Below are 23,260 nucleotides of genomic sequence, written 5' to 3'. Positions count from 1 at the left end.
TGATTGATGGTGTGTTTGTGTTTCAGTATGATCAGGGTTTTACTCCTGATACGGTGTTGTGTACGGTTAGCAGGATGTCAGTTCTACCTTAAATATACTCCATGTTATCCCCAGAAAAGTTCACAAAATGTTATTTAAGTAGCTGCAAAAGTCCAACTGGAGGATCTAAAACAGTCAGTCGATGCCACACCATTGAAGCAGCAAGGTTGTTTATAACTAAAACTCTGTCTCTAAACGAAAATTGTGGCTTAATCCAACTTCACCTCTTCAATCTTCTTAGTACCTTTGCGACTACTCCATCCCAATTCCTTGCCATATATTGTTGGGTACCAAAAAAAAACCCTCGAAGAATTTTCAATCCCCCTGTATTCTAGTGGCATTATTGTGGAAGGTGATGTGGAACTTCTTCCCACCAATGACCACAAAGTAAGGCTTCAGTTTTATTTCAATTCACCTTGGCTGAAGATGGTTTTTGGAACCAATCGAGATACTTGCTCAAAGGGAAAATATCTTCTTGAGATCTTATTATGACCATAACATCATCAGCATTATTACTGTAGTTGTTTCAGATATATTGGGATTGAAAACTAAAATACCTTGTAGCTTTTCTCTTAAAACTCTTAGCAAAGGTTCTATGCATCCTTGTTATACACCTTTAAGCACAGGAAAAGTCCTTGTTAATCTTCCGTTTATCTTTAACATACTAAAAACATCTGTATAAAGCATCTTGACCCATTTAATGAGCTGTTCTCCAAACCCAAAGGCTGACAAGGCATTGAAAGTTATCCGTGGTCGACTCTGTCGAATGCCTTTTCCTGGTCAAGGGACAAAAGGCCCACATGAAGTCCATAAATCTCAGTGAAGTGCAATAAATCTCGCACAAGAGAAAGATTATCAAAGATGGAACATCCTGAAATACAATAGGACTGATCTTCATAAATAATTGAAGTCACAACCTTTTTTCAAGTGGTTTGTTAATGTCTTTGAAAGTATTTTGTAATCTATCCCTAAAAGAGAGATAGGGCGCCAGTTCTTCAAAAGTCCTAAATCTACTTTTTTTGGCAATAGTGTTATTACTGCTCTTCTGCAACTGAGAGGAAGAATTCTTAATTTTTTACACTCAAGAAACACAGAATGTAAATCTGGTCCAATTAATGACCACAAAGCCTTGTAGAATTCCGCGGTCAGTCCATCCAATCCTGGAGATTGTCCCATTTTTAAAGAGGTGATTTCAATATGTTATTTTTTTCTCATGTTTTCTGCTCTCCCTCTCTCTTTCTCTCTCTTTCTCTCTCTCTCTCTCTCTCTCTCTCTCTCTTCAGGTGAAGGATGTTGTGTCTGGTCACTGATGGTCTGCAGGTTCTGCTGTGGGTTCTGCTCATGTTTTCCTGCTGTTGTGAGTATTATTAATAAAACACATCACACCAAACATTTTAACATGGTCTTGTGTGTTAGAATATAGAAATATAGGTGCCGTAGAATATAAAACTGTATTTATGTAGTCATAGATGAATAACAAGAGTTGTGTACATGGTAATGATATATCATGAACCTCAAACACAATTGTTTCTTCCTTCTTATGTAAACCTCGTGCATGCAAAAGTCCGCTGGAAAACACAGGCCAATCTCAACATAGCACCAACTGTGATGTAACAGACTGTAATGTACGCCCCAACATGTTTACTAATATGAGCTACTGGCATGAGCCTCAGAGTAGAGCCAATTAGAGCAGAGCTCAACATTATTATTCATGACTCTTCTAAATAGGGCAAAAATAAACCATTTCATTCAAAGTACAAATCCTAGGGTTGTAAATGGACATGTTAAAACTGTTTCTGGATCATTTTTGCACTTAATAAAGCCAAATATCAAAGAACGATTTAACAGATTATTACAATGCATTCTTTGGCATCTTTAAATAAAAGTTTTTATTTTAATGATGTTTTAACTATGTTTCTGTTGATAGACTGTATCCTAAATAAAACCTCATCTATGGTATATTCAGCATGTGTTATGACCGCATCTGCCATTTAAGACATAACTGTTACAGATTCATGTCATGATTTTTTGCCGGGCTTGTGTTGAGTCTGTTTTACATGATTCCTAAAATGTTGCTTAGGTTGGCAGTGCATTAATGTTTTAAAAATGAGCTGTTGTCTCTTAAAGTCAGTTTAGAGAATTGTTTCTAAACACATTATAAATGTTAGAAAAGTATTAGGATCATGCACACTCTTCAATCTGCATATAAGCTGATTTCAAAGTGCCAATATAAAGTCATTTTTGAAGGACTATGTATGCTTAAACACTTTACAAAGACTGTGAACTATGTAGTATTGAATTGTGGAGTTACACCATTAAACCATTTTTCCACATTTCTATGATTATTTGGGCGGGGCTTAAATGGTTGGTGGATGACCACACAATCACGAGCATCCATTCAGGTTGTAGCGGTATTTGAAAGTATTAGAAACCTCTTTTAATTAACTTGGCTTTTTTATTATTCAACTTTGTATGGGAGGTTGATGTGAGAAACTGTGAACACATTTAATATCAGACTTTACAAGAACTTTAAGCTTACTGAAAACACACTGTCATTTATTTTGAGATTGCCCAGTGTCTCTGTAGATGTGGATCTGTGTGGTTTCTTTGTGTTAGACGTAACCCATCTGCCACCTTCCATAGCTTTAACACTTTAATGTGTGTGACCGACCACATGATGCTTTACAGGACAAATCTTTATATTGTCTGCTTCACTCCACTGCCTGTTCATTAACATCTTTTATAATGGGTGGCTGTTTTTTTAGGGATGATGGGAAATCTCTCCCTTTCTCTCTGTCAAGGATGATTTATAACTCATATCCCCTATAGAGAAGATGTTATATAGAGTTTGATGTGTTGGCAAGCTTACAAACAGTGTCTGTGTCTGTTTCATGACTGTGTGTTATAAGAGTTTTACAGTAGCTTTACTAACACTGATAATGAACAGATTTCACAGTCATTAAAGACAATGAGACTGAATACACACACGCACACATCCATGACATCTCATTCACTGTTTTCAGATATTTTCTGTTCACTAAATCTCTTGTTATGTGCAAACAAACATTTATTAGATGACTCAGTATTAGATTTAAACTAATGATTATTGTTATCACTAAGTTTACAGACAGCTGCTGACTTCAGTTCTTTTGAATCTGATTTACTGTATTAAACCAAAGCCCCTCCTTCATCTCTCCTGGTTACTGAGCAGCTGTTACTATGGTTATAGATGATGAGAGATGTAAACTACTGCTCTGTGTTATACAACTAATACATGAAGCTGTAACACATCTCTCGTGTGTGTGTGTGTGTGTGTGTGTGTGTGTGTGTGTGTGTGTGTGTGTAGATATATTATCAATATATTTGAACCATCTGTTTATAGACGGTTTCAGCAGTAACAACATAAACAAACGGCTTTTGTGGAACAAACATAACTTCTGATAAACAACAGAGTCCTTTTAGAGTAGTTTGTTTCTGATAACAACAAGCAAAATAATCAACAAGTAGAATACTTTAGTTCAAATCATAACTAATGTAAAATGTGTACTATATAATAAACACAATCTTAACTACAGATTGGCTGCTTAACCTCCCTTCACATAGCAGTAATCCATGATCACTGTCTCCTCTCTTATAGGAAACCAAAACATTTGTTATTTTTCACGAGGTATTTGTTCCAGATATCAGTTTAGCCACTAGACAGACCATTAAACAAGGAAGTTAAGTTCTGTCCAGAAGCATAACCACGACAACACACGTGCGTCCCATGAAACCGGCTATACTTTCCTAAACCCCTGATGATAGATTCCAGACATCAGAAAAATATCAGTCTATACTCAAGTTTTCAATATAAGATGAGGGAAACATGTCTTATTTATGTGACGAAAACGTTTTTGGGAGACTACATACTTAGGATGAATTAAAATCCCATAAATAATACCCAACAAATGGAGAAGGGACGGCTCTTCCAAGATTATTTAATGTTTGTTTTAATGTAATGTTTGTATGTGCATCTATGAGAAAGAAACAGCGTAATAGACATGATAGTTGACACACAAATTTGTACAATACACCAGCACCTTAAATCTGCCATTATTGGAAATGTCTCACACTTCTTAGTTTAATTACTGTCATGTTTGTATGAATATGCTTCTTAACTCTTTCCCTGACAGTGTTTGAGTTTGGTTCCAAAACGCGATAAACGCTATTTTTTTTTTAATGAGTTACTGTCAAAATCAGTATTGTATCAGGGGCCGTATTCACAAAGAATTTTATCTTACCACTAAGAGTACTCTTAAATCGCACTAAAAGATTTTAGCTAGGAGTTTTCTCTTAAAAGTTATTCACAACGCCTTTCAGACCTACTTTTAGTAAGGAAAAATTATAACTCCTAAACTAAGAGTGAGTCTCCGTTGCTACGGATGACGTCAATTCTCATGCACGAGCTGCCTCGCAATGACCACGGTGATTGGTTGTTAGATGACAGGCTGTCATGCGGAAGATAACACAGACGCACCAAATCATGGAATTACAACATCAAGATATGTCTGTGTCCTACACAAAATAATAATAGTAATGTCATCGAAATGCATATATAAAAGAAAAGTCGTGAATGAAATTAAATTAAATCAAAGTAGCTAATACCCAAATGAAAACCGCCAATTGCCTAATAATAAAAAATGACATTGCATTAACACTTGCTTGATTAATTTACATCCTATTATTACATATTAGCCTAAAAAAACTACTTAAAGCAAGGAAATGTTGCCTATATTATAGAAGCCTAATGTAATAAATAAATGACGGTGGATTATGAACTCGCCAAAAGCCCAATAGACGCTGGATCATACATATATATGATATATACCCGACCCGCTCCCTGGCCCGCATTTTTTTTTAAAGTAGTAATTCTTTAAAATAGTTTATTTCAAAGACCCGACCGACCGCGACCCGAATATCATAAAAAATATTTTTGGATGACTCGTAACCGCAGGCACACGCTCATTTCGGATCAACCCGCGCATGGGGAGAGGATTTGTTTGCAGATCAATGCAGCATTCCCGCTTATATCGCGGACTCGGACGACTGCGAGAGGCGGTGGTATGCATTACAATCGCAGTCAAGGTTGAGATTGCAGCCTTTAAACGGGCAAGCATTGCGTTGGTGTACAATATTAAATATATAATATCATAATATCATTATTGTTTCATGTAATTCTAAAAACTTCCTGCTTGTCATGAATGTAATGAATTGTAAAAAAAAACAAATGTCATAAACAATATGCTTACATTAAAGTGTGCTTTTAAGTCTAGGCAAAGCTTTTGAGTTGGTGAAACTGTCCATGTTAAGGAGGATCAGCCTTTAGGATTCTTTGTGAATAGGTCTTAGTGAGTTAGGAGTCCTCTCGACTTCTTTTAAGCTGTCCCAGACTTAGGTGCTACTTTTAGGGCTAAAATGCTTCGTGAATTACTTTTAGTGAAAAAAATTAGGAGTCCTAAAGTTAGGAGTGACACGCCCATTATTTTTAGGAGTTGCTCCTAAATTTGCCAGTTAGGAGCTACTTTTAGCCCTAAAATTCTTTGTGAATACGGCCCCAGGTCATTTAAAAGTCAATTATTAACGCCGTATTATTCTGTCATCTTTTCTCTCTTTTTTCCTAAAACGCGATAAACGCCAGTTCTCCTTTTCTGCAGAATACAATAAATCCGCACTTAAAAGTTTACATGTATTTCAGACAGAAATATTTTGGATTAGTTTATTGTGAAATTGGGACAAATAATGGGCAGTATTACTTTGTGGCAGCGTTAAAATTAACATTACACACACCCATCAGCTGTATAATTCATTTCATTTTAATGGTTTATTTTCACAGGTTTGACTCAAGCAGAGACTCTGGTTACAGTCCGAAAAGTCACCCATCCTTCTTTGCGACAGCCATTAGCAGGCTCTGCTCTCCTCCCGTGTGTTTTTACTCTGTCACCTGCTGTTCCTCCGAGTCACGGCCCGTATATTCACTGGACACGAGGGTCAGGAGAGCAGGAGAGGACGGTTCTGTTCGCCCGGGACGGGGTGGTGAGAATACACCAGGCTTACGCGGGACGGGTCAGTCTCCCCGGTTACTCTGTCAATCAACTGAACGCATCACTGGCACTATCACACCTGCGCTCCAATGATTCCGGCATCTTCCGCTGCCACGTCGCCCTGGGAGACAAATATGAGCAAGATACAGTCAACCTGGAGATCACAGGTGAGATCCACACAGCACCTGAACACACGTACACATGAACACAACATATTGGTTCACCATAAACTAGAGTTTCGTGTCCCAAACAAAGTGTCTAAAACTCTTCAAGCATTCAGTGATGTTTCCTCTAAACTCTAGAGATGTTGTGCAGTCGATACATCGACCATCAGTTTCAGTTTCAGATGAATGATTCAGAAGTACTCCTAATAGTCTCTAAAGATCTGCTGCTTTAGCCCCTCATTACATTCATTCAATATCATGTTAATTTGTGTTTTTCTCTTTTCTCCATCTATCTTCAGCTCTGTATCAGATTCATTATGATGTTAACCTGCCATGACTCTTTAATGAGAAGTGTTTGATTGACTGTTTAAGATCTCTCATGAAGATCATTAACAGAACAGGTGCTTTAATGAGAGAGATTAAGATCAACTGCACATAAATCATTCACGTGTGTCATCCGTCTGCATTAAAGATGTGTGACTTATGTCTTTTTAAAGACTTGAGATTTAACTTTCATGTTTAATCTACAGTTGAGAATGAAGTAAAATGTCTTACTGAGTCTCCTGCACAAAAACAGATAAAAAGGCAGATCATTAAAAAATGTTTAAAGGTGGGGTTTAATGCTATTTCTTGCATTCTGATTTATTAACACAGTTTAAAAGTTGTAATCCTTACGCTAAACAAATGCAAAGTGTAAAAAAAGCAGTTGAGTGTGTAATAGAGTATTTCTGAGATGAACTCACGCCTCCTCTTTCATACAAGTTTTCTATAAGTTTTTTCTGGGTACCCATTATGTATCAGTGACCCCATCCTTTTATGGTCACTTCCCCTGGAAAACCACGCCCACATGTCAATCAGAGTGTGAGCGAGGATGCTCATTAGCATTGATCCATCAAGTAGAAGTCACAGGCATCACTGCATGCGACAGCTTTGTTTTATATCAAGAAGAAGTGTGTTTTTGGATGTAAGGAGATGAAAGCCTTGTTGAAGTATACTCTGGAAGGTATCATCAGCTTTTGATACAGTGGACCACAAAATACTGTTGAACATATTGAAACAAGAGTTTGGTATTGTTGGGTCTGTTTTAAAATGGTTTTCCTCTTACTTGAGTGATAGAACATTTTCTCTATATGTAAATGGTATACTGTCTAAAGTCACTTCACTCGTGTGTGGTGTTCCCCAGGTCCACTTAATGTGTATTAGCACTTTTGAGCCATTTTAAGAATGCGTCATATCATTTTTATGCTGATGACTTACAGTTGTATTGCTCATTTAATGATTCTGAGTTCTGCAAACTAACAGATTTGTTGGATAGTATTTTTTGGCTTGCTACAATCCTCCAAAATCTTGGTTCTCTGAGCTCATCTGTCCAGTCGAGCCTCAGAAATCTCGGCGTCTGGTTCGACCAATCAATGTCTTTAGATTACCATTCTAGACTTTTGGTCAGAAATTGTTTTCACCATCTAAGAAATATTGCAAAAATTCAGGGCAGTTTTATCGGACTCTGATCTTGAGATAGTTATTTATGCTTTTATTTCTTCACGTTTAGATTATTGTAATTCTCTTTTCCTTTTTTCAACAAATCTGCTTTAAATCGTTTTCAAATGGTTCAAAATGCTGCGGCTAGGCTTTTAACAGGATCTGGAAGAAGGACACACATCACACACATTTTATCCTCCCTACATTGGCTACCCATCAAATTTTGTATAGATTTGAAAATTTTAATCGTAACTTTTAGAGCTTTAAATGGTCAGTCCCCACAATGCATTGCTGATTTGTTGCTCCGCTACTCCCCAGGCCGTGTCCTCCGGTCCTCTGACCAGAGTCTTTTTATTGATCCCAAAGACTAGTTATAAAACCCGTGGAGATCGGTCCTTTCAGGCTGTAGCCCCCTAGACTGTGGAACGCCCTGCTCTTGTCCCCAGTTGTAAAACTGTTTCTGTAAGTGCATGTAATGTAAACGACACAAACAGGTAGTGAATCATAAATAGAACCGATCTGTCTTTTATAAATCTGATCAAACTAAAGACTCTTTAGAGATATGAAGGATGTAATATTACTCTATATGTACTCAAGATTAACATGAGATGAGCAGAAACAGCATGTGTTATGAGAGCTTTAAAGGGATAGTTTATCCAAAAAATTCTGTCATCATTTACTCACCCTGTATACATTTCTTTGTTTTACTGAACACAAGTGAAGATATTTTAAGCAATGTTTGTGATCTGAGGCACCATTCAATTCCATAGTATTGTTTTTTCTACTATGGAAGTGAATGGTGCTCCTGATCTGCTTTACTACAAACATTCTTCAAAATATCTTTATTTGTTTTCTGCAGAACAAATAAATGTATACAGGGTGAGTAAATGATGACAGAATTGTACTTTTTGGGTGAACGATCCCTTTAATGAAGTTTAATAGCAGTAGGATTTGCATGAGTGCTGACAGAAACAATGTTTCAGTGGTAATTCATTAATGTGTGTGTGTGTGTGTGTGTTTGTGTTTTCAGGTGTTGTGTTTCACTATCGAGCAGCGTCTGACAGATATTCGCTCTCTTTTGATGATGCTGTTGATGCGTGTGAACAGAATTCAGGTGATATTGCCGCTCCAGAACATCTGTGGGCTGCTTTTCACTCAGGACTCAACAGCTGCGCAGCCGGATGGCTGAAAGATCAGACTGTCAGGTCATTAATATTATTCATTAACAGATTACAACAATACTTAATGTTCATTTGCCTTTTTTCTGTTAATCTTAACATTTCAACTTTTGTATTTCTAAGCAAATGAATATTCTGGGAAACATTCAGTCAAACGTGTAGATGACAGCAACAGCACTTTGTAAATCATCACAAAATAATTTCAACTCATTCTTTAGTTTGTGAAAGTAACCAATGTAATGGTAGTGAAGGTCTAAAGATGCTCGACAGTTATTGTGTTGAGAAACACAGCCGGGACATTTGAGATTCTTGTATACTTCACAAAAGAATGAAAATCTTATGGTTTTAAAGCATCATAAGAGTGAATCAGTACTAATGACAGTGTTGTAGATACAGTACAACATTATTCAGTGTTATTAGTGATGAAGTGCACAGTTTATGATATGCTATAATTGGGTCCCCAGTGCTTCTATCAACCTAAAATGTGATAAGATCAACCCAGTACCTTAGTTTTGGTGAACCACTCTTTGCAAGCATGTGAAAAAATAGATCATTGAAATTTGGCTCCCCTTGTGATGTCAGAAGGGGATCTTGTTACATTAACACTGCCCCTTAATCTGCACTATCCAACCAAGGTACTGCCATTTAGTGCAGAGATCAGCTCATTTGCATTTTAAAGGACACGCCCAAAACAGCACATTTTTGCTCACATGTACAAAGTGTCAATTTTAACTTGATATAATAAATGATCTAGATGATATTATGCGCTAAAACTTTACATATGTACTCTGGAGACACCAAAAATCATCCTAAAAAAGTCTTGTGAAATGTCCCCTTTAAATGTTGTGCGCTTGAGTGAAGGTGTCTTTTATTATATTGTATAGAAATGATCTATCAGTGATCTCCACCCCTAAACCATAACTACAGTATGTCCGGCTTCAGTGATTTCTTTTATTCACCTTTCGTCTCTTCTCTTCAGGTATCCCATACAGAGACCTGAGCTCGGTTGCTATGGACACACAGAGTATTCACGTGGAGTGAGGAATTATGGGAAACGGGACCCATCTGAATTATTTGATGTGTATTGTTTCGCAAATGAGATGAAAGGTAGGTTTGTGTAAAATGAAACCTTTAGAGCTCTTACAAACATTTTCTTTATCAAGTTATACAGTTAACATCATTATAACAAATGTTTGACTGTACAATAAAAAATCACAGACAAATGTTTCAGAGTTTTCCACCTTATTTCATTAAAAAAAGGAAATGTTGTAAAATATTTTTTGTATTACCACCTGTCACGGTCACATCTCATAAAGATTTTGGTGTAATAATATTGGCTATGAAAGTAATTTTCACTTTTAAATCTTGATGAGTAACTTTTACTTATAAAGTCAAAATTGTTGAAGTTATTTTAATGAAACATAATATGTTGTCATGATTTATCGATCACATCATTTTATTACAGTGCAGTGCCGTCTGAATCGTGTATAACTTGTTTTAAATAAGCTGCTGTATTCATCATTTTTTAAATAAATAGTAAAATGCTGGCAAGTGTAGTAGGATTAAATTGAGCTGAACTCTCAAGGGTTTTACAAACGTTTTCTCAGCAGCTTTGTAATCAGGGCACAAAATGAAGCCAACGAGAGTAAAGATTGGCTATAAAATGATGTAATGGCCCATTGGCAACTACAATGTGGGAAAGATTGTGTGATGGGGAAACATTAGTCTCTCTCTCTTTATCTGATAACTCTTATTACTTCAATGGAGGTTTGATGTTTTGATTGACCATTAGAAACTATGAGGTGTTTTTCTTTATGTGTTTGTCAATGTCATGTCTTTGGCTATGAGCCATTAAACACAATGCTACTAGGTGCTTTAGGTGCTATATTAAAACTCAAGAGACCATAAAACCTTGTTTGGTGTGAGAAGCAGAAACATTTATCATTTACCATTTATGTACAGCTATATAATGACAAGAGTTTACATCAGATTATTCAGCCAATGATTGCATTGTGCCACACATCTGTTGAATAAAAGCACACTTATCTCTGGTATTGTAGGTGAAGTGTTTTCTGTCACGGCCCCTGGTAAACTGACTCATCCCGAGGCCGCGGCTCACTGTGAATCATTGGGTGGCCGGTTGGCGACCGTCGGGCAGCTTTATCTGGCCTGGACGTCTGGATTGGATCATTGTGATGGCGGTTGGTTGGCTGATGGGAGCGTGAGGTCATCTGTCGGTACAGAGCGTTCACGGTGTGCAGATGCTGAACCGGGTGTCCGAACCTTTACACCATCAGAGCCCATCAACAGGACAGATCGCTTTGATGCATACTGCTATCAAGGTATGATGTAAGATTATACTGAAGTGTGCACCTGTGAATCTCATATATCTAATGGTGTGTTGAAGCAAAAAATAAATAAATAAACATGATAGTAATTTTATTTATTTTGCTTGTTAATGCATTTCGTGGTATTTCTTTCAAATAATAAAGGTATAGTAGAGGTCTTCTCAGGTCCAAAGAAATGTACCCGACCTGAATCACTTTTTACCCGAACCTGACGTGTACTAATAATTTATTTTTGTTTAAGAAAGACTTGACCCAAAGACAAACCCAAGAAAATTAGACCCAACCCAGTGGCAATATTTTTAAAACTCGACTTGACCTGAATGTAAACGGCACCTACTGTATGTGTCTGCAGTCTGCATCTGTCAGACAGAAAGAAACAACGGTGGCCTCAACCAATTTGGCGCTGCTCCATTTATTTTCATTTGTTATCTGATGACAACACCAAGGTAATCACTTACCTTGTATATTCAAAATTGATTGACAGGTCTGTCTCAACGAAAATTAACCTACCGCCAGCCACATGATGTCAAAAGCCCTGTTGGCAAACAGAGAAAAGGTTGGAAAAGGACTCGATGCACACACGTCAGATAGTTCGGGTCTTCTGGGGTCAGATCAGAAAAACACGTTTATTTTAAATTAACTGAGACCTGATGCCGTTGATATGAAACTGGCAAACATGAAACTTATGGTGTGTTCACACCAGATGTGAATGAAGCGTTAAGCGAGAGTGATTTACATGTTAAGACAATGCAAAGACTTGATAGACATCCTGTGGCGTGATCCGCACAAGTGAGGCTGCACAAATGACGCGTTTAACATGAATTAAGCGGTTTGGTTGTTTGACGTATATAACGCGTGATTTTGCGAAAGTTGAAAAATCTGATCTTTGACAAATATTCATGCCACGTTAACCAATCAGGAGCTTCCTCTAGTAATAACGTGATTATGACGTACTAAATGGAGGCAGAAATATGAAACAACAATGGAGGACAAAATCATTGTTGCTTGCAGGGGTGTCACGATTCTCCAAATCCTTGATTCGATTACATTTTCGATTCTAAGGTCACGATTCGATTCTCGATTTTTAATTCAATTTTTTGAAAGACAAAAAATGATATGCCATTATTATTCATTATTATCATTATAGTTTCACATTAACATGCACATTGCATGCTTTTCCTTGCATAGGGGTTTGTGGGCTTCAGTTTACGAGAGAGGATTCTTCTGGCACACACATGGACTTAATGAGCGCGTCTTGGACTCCTAGCATCTGAAATAAAGCCAGTGCGTCATAAGCAGCTGCGCTTCTCTCTGTCTCACGTGCACGCGCTCTCGCATCTGATTCTGTCCGAAGTCTAAACATAAACTAAAGTAGTAATCCTTACGTATTTGTTCAGTTTTATGCGTTTCATGCGAGCTGAGACAAACTATCCCTTTTGTGTAAAATATAACCCGCTGCATCTTGGTGGCTCTCTCCCGCACGTACAGAGAGCTGCGCTCTGTCCGAAGTCAGATCACTAGGTAGCAATCCTATTTATGATATGCATCAAGGAGTTGTAGCAATACATCCCTCGTGTTTAAAATATAAATCGCGTTCCGCTGGGCCGATGCTTTTAAAGGCACCTCTGAGAGGTTTATTTCCCCCCGCTTGGCAAGCTGACCGGACGTGACATGGGGGCGTGGCAGCATCGACGATCCCATTTTTTAATTTGAAGTTCGAGGTTGTGACTTAATTTAGATCGATTTCGATTTAAAATCGAAATCATGACACCCTTAGTCTTGTCAAATTGTTTAAGCATCCAACTACACGCGAAAAGTGCAATTTATTCGCTTCAATTGCATCTGGTGTGAACCCACTGTAAGACCCGAATCTGCTCAAGTCGAACCTCAGGTTTTCAGATCTATGTGAATCTGTGAAGACCTTTAGAGTACAGATTTTGATGTCCTCTGGGTTTTTTTCTGACTTCATAGTTAACACACATAGAGATCAAATGTTTTACCTTGTAATGCACTGTAAGCACCTGGCAAATGCATAGAAGTAAATGTATACAAACTATATCTGCCTTTTTCATATTAAATCATTTCAAACATACCCAAAGATCAGGTCTGGTTGTTTTATTTATTTACAGTGCATGAGATGTGTGTTAAATTTCCTTCGGGATAAATAAAGTATCAATAAATCAATCAATCAATCGTATTCCTGGGTAGCCCTGGCCTACGCTGTAATAATGTGTTTAGGAGAAATGACCTTTATACCAGAGAATCTAATCAAATTTCTATTCATATGTCAACAGAAAAGAAATCACAGGACGCTCTCAGCAGCATTGTTAAGTCCTTACTGAAGCCGTGGAAGTACATGACCGGCGACGTGGATGGATCGCAGGAGAATGCAGAAGATGTGCCCGAATCTCCTTCATCTACTGGTACAACTTTATTTTAAAACATTAACCAGTAAAAAAATTCTGTATCATTGTCTTAGCCAGTGAGAATGTTCCTCTGTTATGATCGCTTACTTTCTGGAGATTTGTGTGAATCAAATAGTTCACTGACAAAGCTTTAATAGTAGCTTGTATGGAAATGTTTTCAAGGAGAACAAGATCTGTCTGACCTTCAGCCTACTAACTGGACCGGACAGGTGGATTTGGACAAAGAGCTCCACGTTGCCGCTGAGCCTCCTGAGCTATCGGCTGAGTATTTGACCGTTCGTCTGAGAGCCGAAGACACGTCTCTGGACTGGAGCGGCCAGTTGGACTCGTTCCCGGACATTGAACAGACGTTCCCTGCCCTGAGGTCAGATCTCATTTCTGAGAGTCCAGGTGGTTCAGCCAGAGAGGAAGAGGATGAAGATCTGTCAGGTCAGTCCGTCACAGAGACCACACAGTCCAATGGCAAGAGTTCCCTTACGAGCATTGTCAGCTCATTGTGGAAACCCTGGAGATACCTGACAGGAGGTGAGGTGGACACTGTGACCGAGAGCACGCAAGCTGTCACACAATCTACCGTCATGGACAACAAACCTACAGCTACTTCTTCCTCAGGTGACTACAAAAATGTTTTGTGTTGTTTAGTGTTTATTTTAAACTGGAAGATTACATAAAACATCAAGCTCAAGTCCAGAGGTGTAGTTGTGTGACTCACATTGAACATCAGACTTCCGTGAGGAGGTTAATTCCGTCTTCATCATTAATACGGATACTGTTATACAATCCTTTTATCACATCAGGTGTTCCATTACATCTTTTAACAGCTTTGAAATCCCAGTATCTGTGCCTGTCTGAGGTTAATCACCGCTTGCGTTTGTCTCTGTAGGGTTGATGTCGTTGTTGGGCACCTCAAGGGTCTCTGGTCTTACGTCAGTCACTGATAAATTCATCTCCTCCCATCCGCCTGTGAGCTCAACAGTACCAGAGACTGGCACCAGAGATAGATCAAGCATCGATCAGGCCAGTCAAGCTACAGAGCACGCTCCAGGGACAGGTGAAGAATGGGTTCAGGTGACAGAAAAACCTGGAGAGAATGCAGGAACCCCTGACCCGGACAATGAGGAAGAAGTTCCGGTCTCCATTTCCAAAGAATCTGTGCGTAGGTTGTCCCTGACGGAGAGCTACTCCGGAGAGAGTCGAACCCATGAGATGGAGGGAAGCTCGTGGGGCGATACGTACCTGTCGCCAGGTGCCACGTCCGAAAAGACGCTTACGGTGGTAACGTTGAATACCGGATTATTACCGGAAAGGAGAGCCACCACCTCGCTCAACCAGGACGACGCTGCTTTGGAGGCCCGTGGAGAAATTCAATACAGACGTAGAAACAAAGGCAGAAGGCCAGGCCACAGAACCACAGAGATGACAACCACAGCTGCCCAGAGCACCACTATGTCCTACATTGTGTCTTCAACCAGTGAAAACACAAGAACAGCCTTCACATTGTCTCCAGATAAGTCTCAGATGGCAAGCTTTCAAACGCCGGTTCTCAGCATCACAGATAAAGATCTGAACATCCCAGAGAAAGATCTCACTATCACAGAGAAAGATCTCACTATCACAGAGAAAGATCTCACTATCACAGAGAAAGATCTCACTATCACAGGGAAAGATCTCAGCAACATAGAGAATGATCTCGCTATCACAGAGAAAGATCTAACTATCACAGATAAAGATCTCAGCAACCCAGAGGAAGATCTCAGCAGTCCAGAGGAAGATCTCAGCAACCCCAAAAAAGATCTCACGGTCACAGAAAAAGATCTCAGCAGTCCAGAGGAAGATCTCAGCAACCCCAAAAAAGATCTCCCTATCACAGAAAAAGATCTCAGCAGTGAAGTGAAAGATCTCAGCAGTCCAGAGGAAGATCTCAGCAACCCCAAAAAAGATCTCCCTATCACAGAAAAAGATCTCAGCAGTGAAGTGAAAGATCTCAGCAGTCCAGAGGAAGATCTCAGCAACCCCAAAAAAGATCTCCCTATCACAGAAAAAGATCTCAGCAGTGAAGTGAAAGATCTCAGCAGTCCAGAGGAAGATCTCAGCAACCCCAAAAAAGATCTCACTGTCACAGAAAAAGATCTCAGCAGTCCAGAGGAAGATCTCAGCAACCCAGAGGAAGATCACAGCAACCCCAAAAAAGATCTCACTGTCACAGAAAAAGATCTCAGCAGTGAAGAGAAAGATCTCAGCAACCCCAAAAAAGATGTCACTATCACAGAAAAAAATCTCACTATCACAGAGAAAGATCTCAGCAGTCCGGAGGAAGATCTCAGCAACCCCCAAAAAGATCTCACTGTCACAGAAAAAGATCTCAGCAGTCCAGAGGAAGATCTCAGCAACCCCCAAAAAGATCTCACTGTCACAGAAAAAGATCTCAGCAGTCCAGAGGAAGATCTCAGCAACTCCAAAAAATATCTCACTATCACAGAGAAAGATCTCAGCAGTCCAGAGGAAGATCTCAGCAACCCCCAAAAAGATCTCACTGTCACAGAAAAAGATCTCAGCAGTGAAGAGAAAGATCTCAGCGGTCCAGAGGAAGATCTCAGCAACCCCAAAAAAGATGTCACTATCACAGAAAAAAATCTCACTATCACAGAGAAAGATCTCAGCAGTCCGGAGGAAGATCTCAGCAACCCCCAAAAAGATCTCACTGTCACAGAAAAAGATCTCAGCAGTCCAGAGGAAGATCTCAGCAACCCCCAAAAAGATCTCACTGTCACAGAAAAAGATCTCAGCAGTCCAGAGGAAGATCTCAGCAACCCCAAAAAAGATCTCACTATCACAGAGAAAGATCTCAGCAGTCCAAAGGAAGATCTCAGCAACCCAGATGAAGATCTCAGCAACCCAGATGAAGATCTCAGCAACCCAGACGAAGATCTCAGCAACCCAGAGGAAGATCTCAGTAACCCAGAGGAAGATCTGAGCATCATAGAGAAAGATCTGAATAGTCCAGAGAGCAGCACTGAGATGATGACAAATAACAGTTCACTTAGACAAAGAGGTAAAATTCACCATACAGACACAGTCAGTTTGTTCTCATGAGAGGTTACGCCCAGAAAGGGTGAAGTCCCCTGCTATAACCATTAGTGTTGTTATTGTTCTTGTGCCATGTAGATCAATGGCAGCCCACCAAACCGTACAAGTATGACATTTGGCACAGATAGAGGACAGACTCAACTGTTACTATAGCAACTTTTGAGTCTCAAACCTCAAAAGTTGAGTCTCAAACCTTATAGTGCCACCAACAGTTGAAAATGTCACTTATGTTTAATATGGCGAGTAAGCCCAATGGTCATATGTGTGTTTGTTCATTGACATAAAACTTGCTATGTGTGGCTATGAGCATGTCTTAGGGCTCAGTCACACCAAAAGCGCTTTAAACGCTTGCAAACGCAAGGCGCGACGCACTGCCTTTTTTTTAAAAAGAGCAGTGCAGCGCGGCTTTTCATATTGCTAAGCAACCACCGAGTCAGCTGTCTTGTCAATCAAATATTGAAGCGTGAGCGCTCTTTTGCAGTTAACTGTCATATTAGCAGAAACTTTAAAAAGAGGGCGCTTGCTCTGACCTTGTTTGAGGATAAGAGGAGCACAAACACGCAGGAGAGAGTGAGCGAGTGGAGTCCGGTTCTTCAAAGCAACTGTAAACTTCCCTCGCCACAACGTAAGGCCCGCCTCTCCCCTCATTCGATTGGACAATGGAAGACGCGAATGACGTCAGGCGCTCCTCCGCTCTCAGCGCTCCTTCAAAAACGCGTGCGCGGCAGGCGGCAGAAAACCGCAAGGCGCTCGGTGCGCATAAACAGCGCGCAAACGCGCCCTGCCCATAGAATATCATTCAAAAAAGGCGCCTGCAACTGCCATAAACGCTTTTGGTGTGACTGAGCCCTTAGACAGTACAAATGATTGGTCAAAAGTTACAAGCACTTTTATTGTCCTCAAATACTTCTTGTGCCATTGTTGGGCTTGGTTAAGGTTTGGAAAAGAGACTAGTTTGGATTGTTATGATCATATTATGTATAATAAGAAATTACTTGCATATTACAGACAATCTTTTGATTCAATCTCACAAAACAATTGTCTAAGATCAAAATATTTGAATCCCACTGGAGATTTCCTTCTATATGTTTCTGTATAGTTGATATGCCATGATGCCCTGCTGGTGTCCACAGTGTCAGAGACTGTGAACTGAAGAATGTGGCTCATTTACATTTGTGGTTAAAACAAACAATGAGCCATTTTGAACTGCTGTGAGTGTAAATCCATGAGAGACCCTACGTGACCTTAGAGAGATGACCTTATGAAGGGGCGGGGCTTGTGTAGTCAGGATGATTAGCAGCCTTTTTCACTGGTTTCTATGACAACAGAGGCTGCGTGCATCACATGGTTTGGATGGGAGAGTTTGTGAAGCTCATACATGAGAACGAGAGAGAGAGAGAAAGAGGTTATGAATGAGGAGGTTCATCAGGTCTTCATGTGGAGTCAGAGACAGGAACATAAACACAAAAGTACTTACTTTTCAATTCAATGTTATTTATGTAGCGCTTTTCACAATTGTTTAGTAGATCAGTGGTGTGATGACCTTCATGGCAACAGGAACTGGGTCTGTTAGTCTCAGTGTCCTCAGGATTGAAGGTGAGACAGGGAAAGACAAACAAAATCCTATTAGTGTAGGAGGCGTTCGCATGTAATGCAAGTGGTTGAATATCTGCTTAGTTCCTGTTGCGGCATAAGCATATTTACTAGACAAATTATGTAAATGCTTTGTTAAAGAGAAATGTCTTTAGATTTAAAGTGATCGACTTTGTCCTGAACATTTTTTGTAAATCATTCCAGAGCTTAGGGGCTAAGAAGGAAAAGGTTTGACCATCTTTAGACACTTTTGATATTCTAGGGATAATTAAGTGACCAGAATTTTGTGACGGTAGTGTCCGTGATGGATTTTATTCTAATAGTAGTTCTCTAAGATATGAGGGTGCTAGGCCATTTAAATCTCCCGTTCTGTCTGTGATTTTGAAGCTTTGATTGTGTTTATAGTGGGCAATAAAACATGTGTTCATGTTTCACGTGTAAAAAAAACGCGGTATTTTTCACACAATTTACTTATCTGTATAGCGCTGTTTTCACTGTTCTCATAACAGGCTGATGTCTACCTTGTTTTGGGAAGTCCCTCCTTCAGAAATACGCATCGAATTCTGATTGTGTAGTTTGTTTAGTGTGCTGCGATTCGATAGCAGCTTAGCTTAGCAGAGCCGTTTGAGCCAAAGCTGGTGACTGACGTATTCCTGTGGGCGGAGTTTAGTCAACAAACTGTTTTACTGACGTCATTAAAGCAGGAAAGCGGCCGTTCGTTGTAGGCTTTTAAAGAGGAATTCTATTGAAGAAAATATATCGCCTGGCAGTGAACTTTGAGCTTTATTATTTTACAGGTATTATTTATGCTATTATTGCAACATTACACACTAACTAGGGTTTAAAAAATGGTATCAGGAAGAATGTGACCTTTAAGGCTTTATAGGTGATAAGCAATATTTTAAAATGTATGCGATATTTAACTGGTAACCAGTGTAAAGATGCCAACATTGGGCTTATGTGGTCATACTTCTTAAATCAAGTAAGCACTCTTGCAGTGATGTTTTGAACTAGCTGAAGCTTTTTTATCTGATTTGCGTGTCATCCCCTCTTTCACATTGGAGTTTAGCATAAAGAAGTTATTTGCCATCCAGTCACTAATATCGTTAATACAGTCAGTTAGCTTAGAAAACTGGAGGGTTTTCCCTATAATGTGAGGAGATGTAAAGCTGGGAATCATCTGCATAGCAGTGAAAACTTATTTTGTGTTTCCTGATGATGTCTCCTAGAGGTAACATATATAACGAGAAAAGGACAGGACCTAGAACTGATCCCTGCGGTATGCCGTTTTTAACCGGAGAGTGACATGACACACTTCACTAACTATAAAATCTTCTTCACACAAATATATTCACATATGCTGTGTGAAGCACAAACCATCATTGATTCTTACATATCACACAAGACTGTGATGTAAGAGTGTAAGTGATATTTAACATCTACTGCACAGTGAGAGAAAGATGTTCAGTGATAACCGACAGGAAATAATAAAGGTTAGGATTTTTAAATTAGCATAATATAAATGTTCAACGTAATGCAACAGTATTAGCAGTGAGTAAAATGTGTTATTTTCATCCTGACAGGGACTCCTGACATTTAAACCCGATTTACTTTTATTTTGAAAAACTCTGAGAAGGCAAACTTCAGCATGTGTTAGAGCACTAAATAACCTGTAAAGAGATCAGTACTGTAACATATGAAACCAGAAACACAACGCATTTTAAGAAAAAATTTATTTACTTATCGTGGTTAAAAACAGCTTTCTGGACCTAAACATGCAAAACGGTGAGGAAATAATGCAATATTTGTCAGCTCTGTCAAGGGTTTGTGTGCGTAAGATGCTGTCATAGTTTGAAATGCAGATGTAGTCAGAGCTCTGAGAAAATCACCCGCGTTACTTTTGCCCTAATGTTCATGAGATTAATCTGATGTTCTGTACAGGGTGAAATATAAAACACTCATAGGAAATTCATAGGGTACAGTAGATACACACAGTGTTTGATCAAACGTCCCCGTCGATCATGTTTGAATAATGTATGAGCTGATTGAAATATTCATGACCGGCTGAAGTTCACTGTGTGTCTTTAAGAAACAAAAGATGACCTGAGGAAAATATAACACCACCATCACTGATCATACATCACATCTGAAACCATTAAGAAATGGACTGGTGATTTAAAGAGCTCAGAGTTGATTTATATTATTCACAAGTTTCTTTCATGCTACTTGAGAAAGGACTGTAGGTTTCCCGTAATTCTCAGTTTTTTCTCATATAATGTAGTTTTAGTTTAGTACTTAAGACTGTGCTACACACAGGATTGAGCCTCAGAAGTCTTTGCTATATTCAGAAATATGAAGTCTTTGAGTAATCCTGTATGTTAAAACAGATCATGATAGACTCTTCACTTGAGATTCACCTCATTCACATGAGAAGAAATTCATCTGTTTACGTTTACTCGCTCTCTTCTCGTTTTAAACTCTTATAATTCTTTCTTTTATGGGATATTACATATTAAACACAATGCTTCAGAAAGCAGCAGAAATGTCTCGTAGCACAAACTCAAAGACTTTCAGTGAAGTGTAAGTGAGTCACATACAGTATAGACATGTTTTCTTCTCAGAGACTGATGTTATGGTGCTTTATGGTCACTACAGTATATGCTTTTATACAGATGAACAATCTGATAAACATGATGACAAACTAAAGCAAACACATTTGAAACAACATGAGGGTGAGATGAAGTGAGAGATTTCATCATTCCTTTAGCTTGACAGACAGGTTGTCTTTCTAAGTCATTTATATTTGCTGCTGGAATTTGAAGAAGAGTTAAATGTGATGCAGAATGAAAAGAGATGCCAGCAGTGACGTCTGACTTGACATTTAATATATCATGTGTGTTATTTAAACATAAAGTAATATTATAATGAATGAGAGCTTTTGAATCCTACAGGATTATTCTGATTGAACTAAAGGACAAATGTTTCATTCAATATTGAGTTTTAAAAGTCAATATTAAGCATTTCATTAAATCGATTTTAAACTTTATATTCATATGCATTTGTTTATCAAGTTTGTGCATTTGCCATTTATGTATTTAATCTTTTCTTATTTGTTTGTTAAAAAGTATTAATGTTTTACCTGATCAGTATTATGTAAAAAACATTGGAATATAAATAAAGATTTGCCAAGATAGCAAAGTCTGCAAACATCAGAGATCACAACAGAAACATCTGTTATTAAAATCTTTTAATCTGATCTGTGTTATGATGGCCACATAAACTATATTGCTGTGTAATCTTATTGTTTATTAACAATTTATTCATTTATCATTTGTTTTTCCTAATCAAGTTTAAAGAATGTTAAAGAAGATTTGAGTTGATCTTTAAACTAAACATAACCACGAGCTGATTTACATTACCTCTCTTGAGAAACCTTTCAGCAATACAATACTATCCAGCAGTGAACAGGATTATTTCTCTTGCAGATATTGATGACTGTCAATCAAACCCTTGTGAGAATGGAGGCACGTGTATTGATAAAGAGGATTCATTTGTGTGTTTGTGTTTGCCCAGTTACACAGGAGACCAATGTGAGAGAGGTAAGCTCATCTCAATGTCTCTCTATCATTTACTCACACCATTATCAGAGAGTCTGCATGTGTGTGCGCACTTGAGAAATAAACTGAATTAAACCCTTCTGCTGTACAAATACACAACAGTCAAACATACTCATAAACATTAGCATTATTTCATTTATTCACGTATCATTTCTGTTTTAAAAATGAGTCCTTTGTGATGTAGCTGCACTAACACAGATGCATTATCGACCTAACAAAGCAAATGTGCTAGGAAAGAGGGAACAGTTCACACTCTTACCAAAATTTATGTTGGTGCCTTTGCATGCTAGTGTTTGATGTATGTCATGAAAGTGAAAGATTTCCATTTACATATCATGGTATTTATGTGAATTTAGTTGCACATCTACTTCCCATATGGCAAAAAATATATTAAAATATATGTATGGAAATACACTTTGTATATTACAAACCTGCAAATATACCAGGGTTGAAAAGGTTTTAAAATTCAGAAATATATTTTTATAAAGCTTTACTTTCTACAAAATATTTAATAGATTTTAGAAATGTATTTCTTTGCTGTATGGGTTTTAAGATGACCATTATGGTATTACTATAGTGTGGATGTTTGCATGTTTACGCTCAAACCTTTATAATGGATATGATGTTGATGTGTTTCTCTCCTGTAGACACAGAGGGCTGTGAACACGGCTGGATGAAGTTTCACGCTCACTGTTATCGACTCTTTTCACGCAGACACACATGGGAGGAATCAGAGAAAGATTGTCGAGAGCACAGCAGTCATCTGACCAGCATCACATCATCTTTGGAGCAGGATTTTCTCAACGGTAACAATAGTAATCATCTCACACTTACTGATGCTCAGATCATACTATACGTTCACACTTTCTGACTTCAGGACAAAAGACTTTGATAACCTGTTTTTTTATTAGTTAGGTCTGAGAAAAGCTTTAAGATCACGTATCTGTATCTCAGTATTTCCTCTCAATATTCTTCATCAGGTTTAGGTCATGAGAATATTTGGATTGGACTGAATGATCGTACAGTAGAAGAGGATTTCCAGTGGACCGATGGATTAGATGTTGTGAGTCTTTTTATCACATTATTAATTCAAACTTAATGGATGAAAAAGTCTGAATTTCAACTGTTAACCTGCGTACACAGTTTTACTAAGATGTGACTCTTTCAGTTTCTCAGGAGATCTGCAGTTCTCAGTTCTATAAGATTTCATTATCAGCTTTGTCTCAGATGTGTCTCATCTCTCGCAGGT

The 23,260-nt window shown here is 38.5% G+C and overlaps 1 protein-coding gene across 1 annotated transcript in view; it reads left to right on the top strand.

The window, feature by feature from the left end:
• The window catches only part of LOC141351234 (neurocan core protein-like), a 55,461-nt gene that overhangs the window by 26,465 nt on the left and 5,736 nt on the right, over positions 1–23,260 (top strand). Inside the window, exons 4-15 of the mRNA XM_073857864.1 lie at positions 1,323–1,396; positions 5,912–6,286; positions 8,793–8,967; positions 9,920–10,047; positions 11,001–11,282; positions 13,583–13,711; positions 13,877–14,326; positions 14,598–16,766; positions 21,880–21,993; positions 22,659–22,817; positions 22,992–23,074; positions 23,259–23,260. The exon at positions 23,259–23,260 is cut by the window's right edge and continues 143 nt beyond it. Of these exons, the coding sequence (XP_073713965.1) occupies positions 1,330–1,396; positions 5,912–6,286; positions 8,793–8,967; positions 9,920–10,047; positions 11,001–11,282; positions 13,583–13,711; positions 13,877–14,326; positions 14,598–16,766; positions 21,880–21,993; positions 22,659–22,817; positions 22,992–23,074; positions 23,259–23,260 (4,133 nt within the window). The 5' untranslated portion in view covers positions 1,323–1,329. The remainder of the gene's footprint in view (positions 1–1,322; positions 1,397–5,911; positions 6,287–8,792; positions 8,968–9,919; positions 10,048–11,000; positions 11,283–13,582; positions 13,712–13,876; positions 14,327–14,597; positions 16,767–21,879; positions 21,994–22,658; positions 22,818–22,991; positions 23,075–23,258) is intronic.

This window comes from Misgurnus anguillicaudatus, chromosome 2, assembly GCF_027580225.2.
Source record: "Misgurnus anguillicaudatus chromosome 2, ASM2758022v2, whole genome shotgun sequence".
In the NCBI taxonomy this organism is placed as follows: domain Eukaryota; kingdom Metazoa; phylum Chordata; class Actinopteri; order Cypriniformes; family Cobitidae; genus Misgurnus; species Misgurnus anguillicaudatus.
This window is presented reverse-complemented; position numbering and strand designations above follow the sequence as displayed.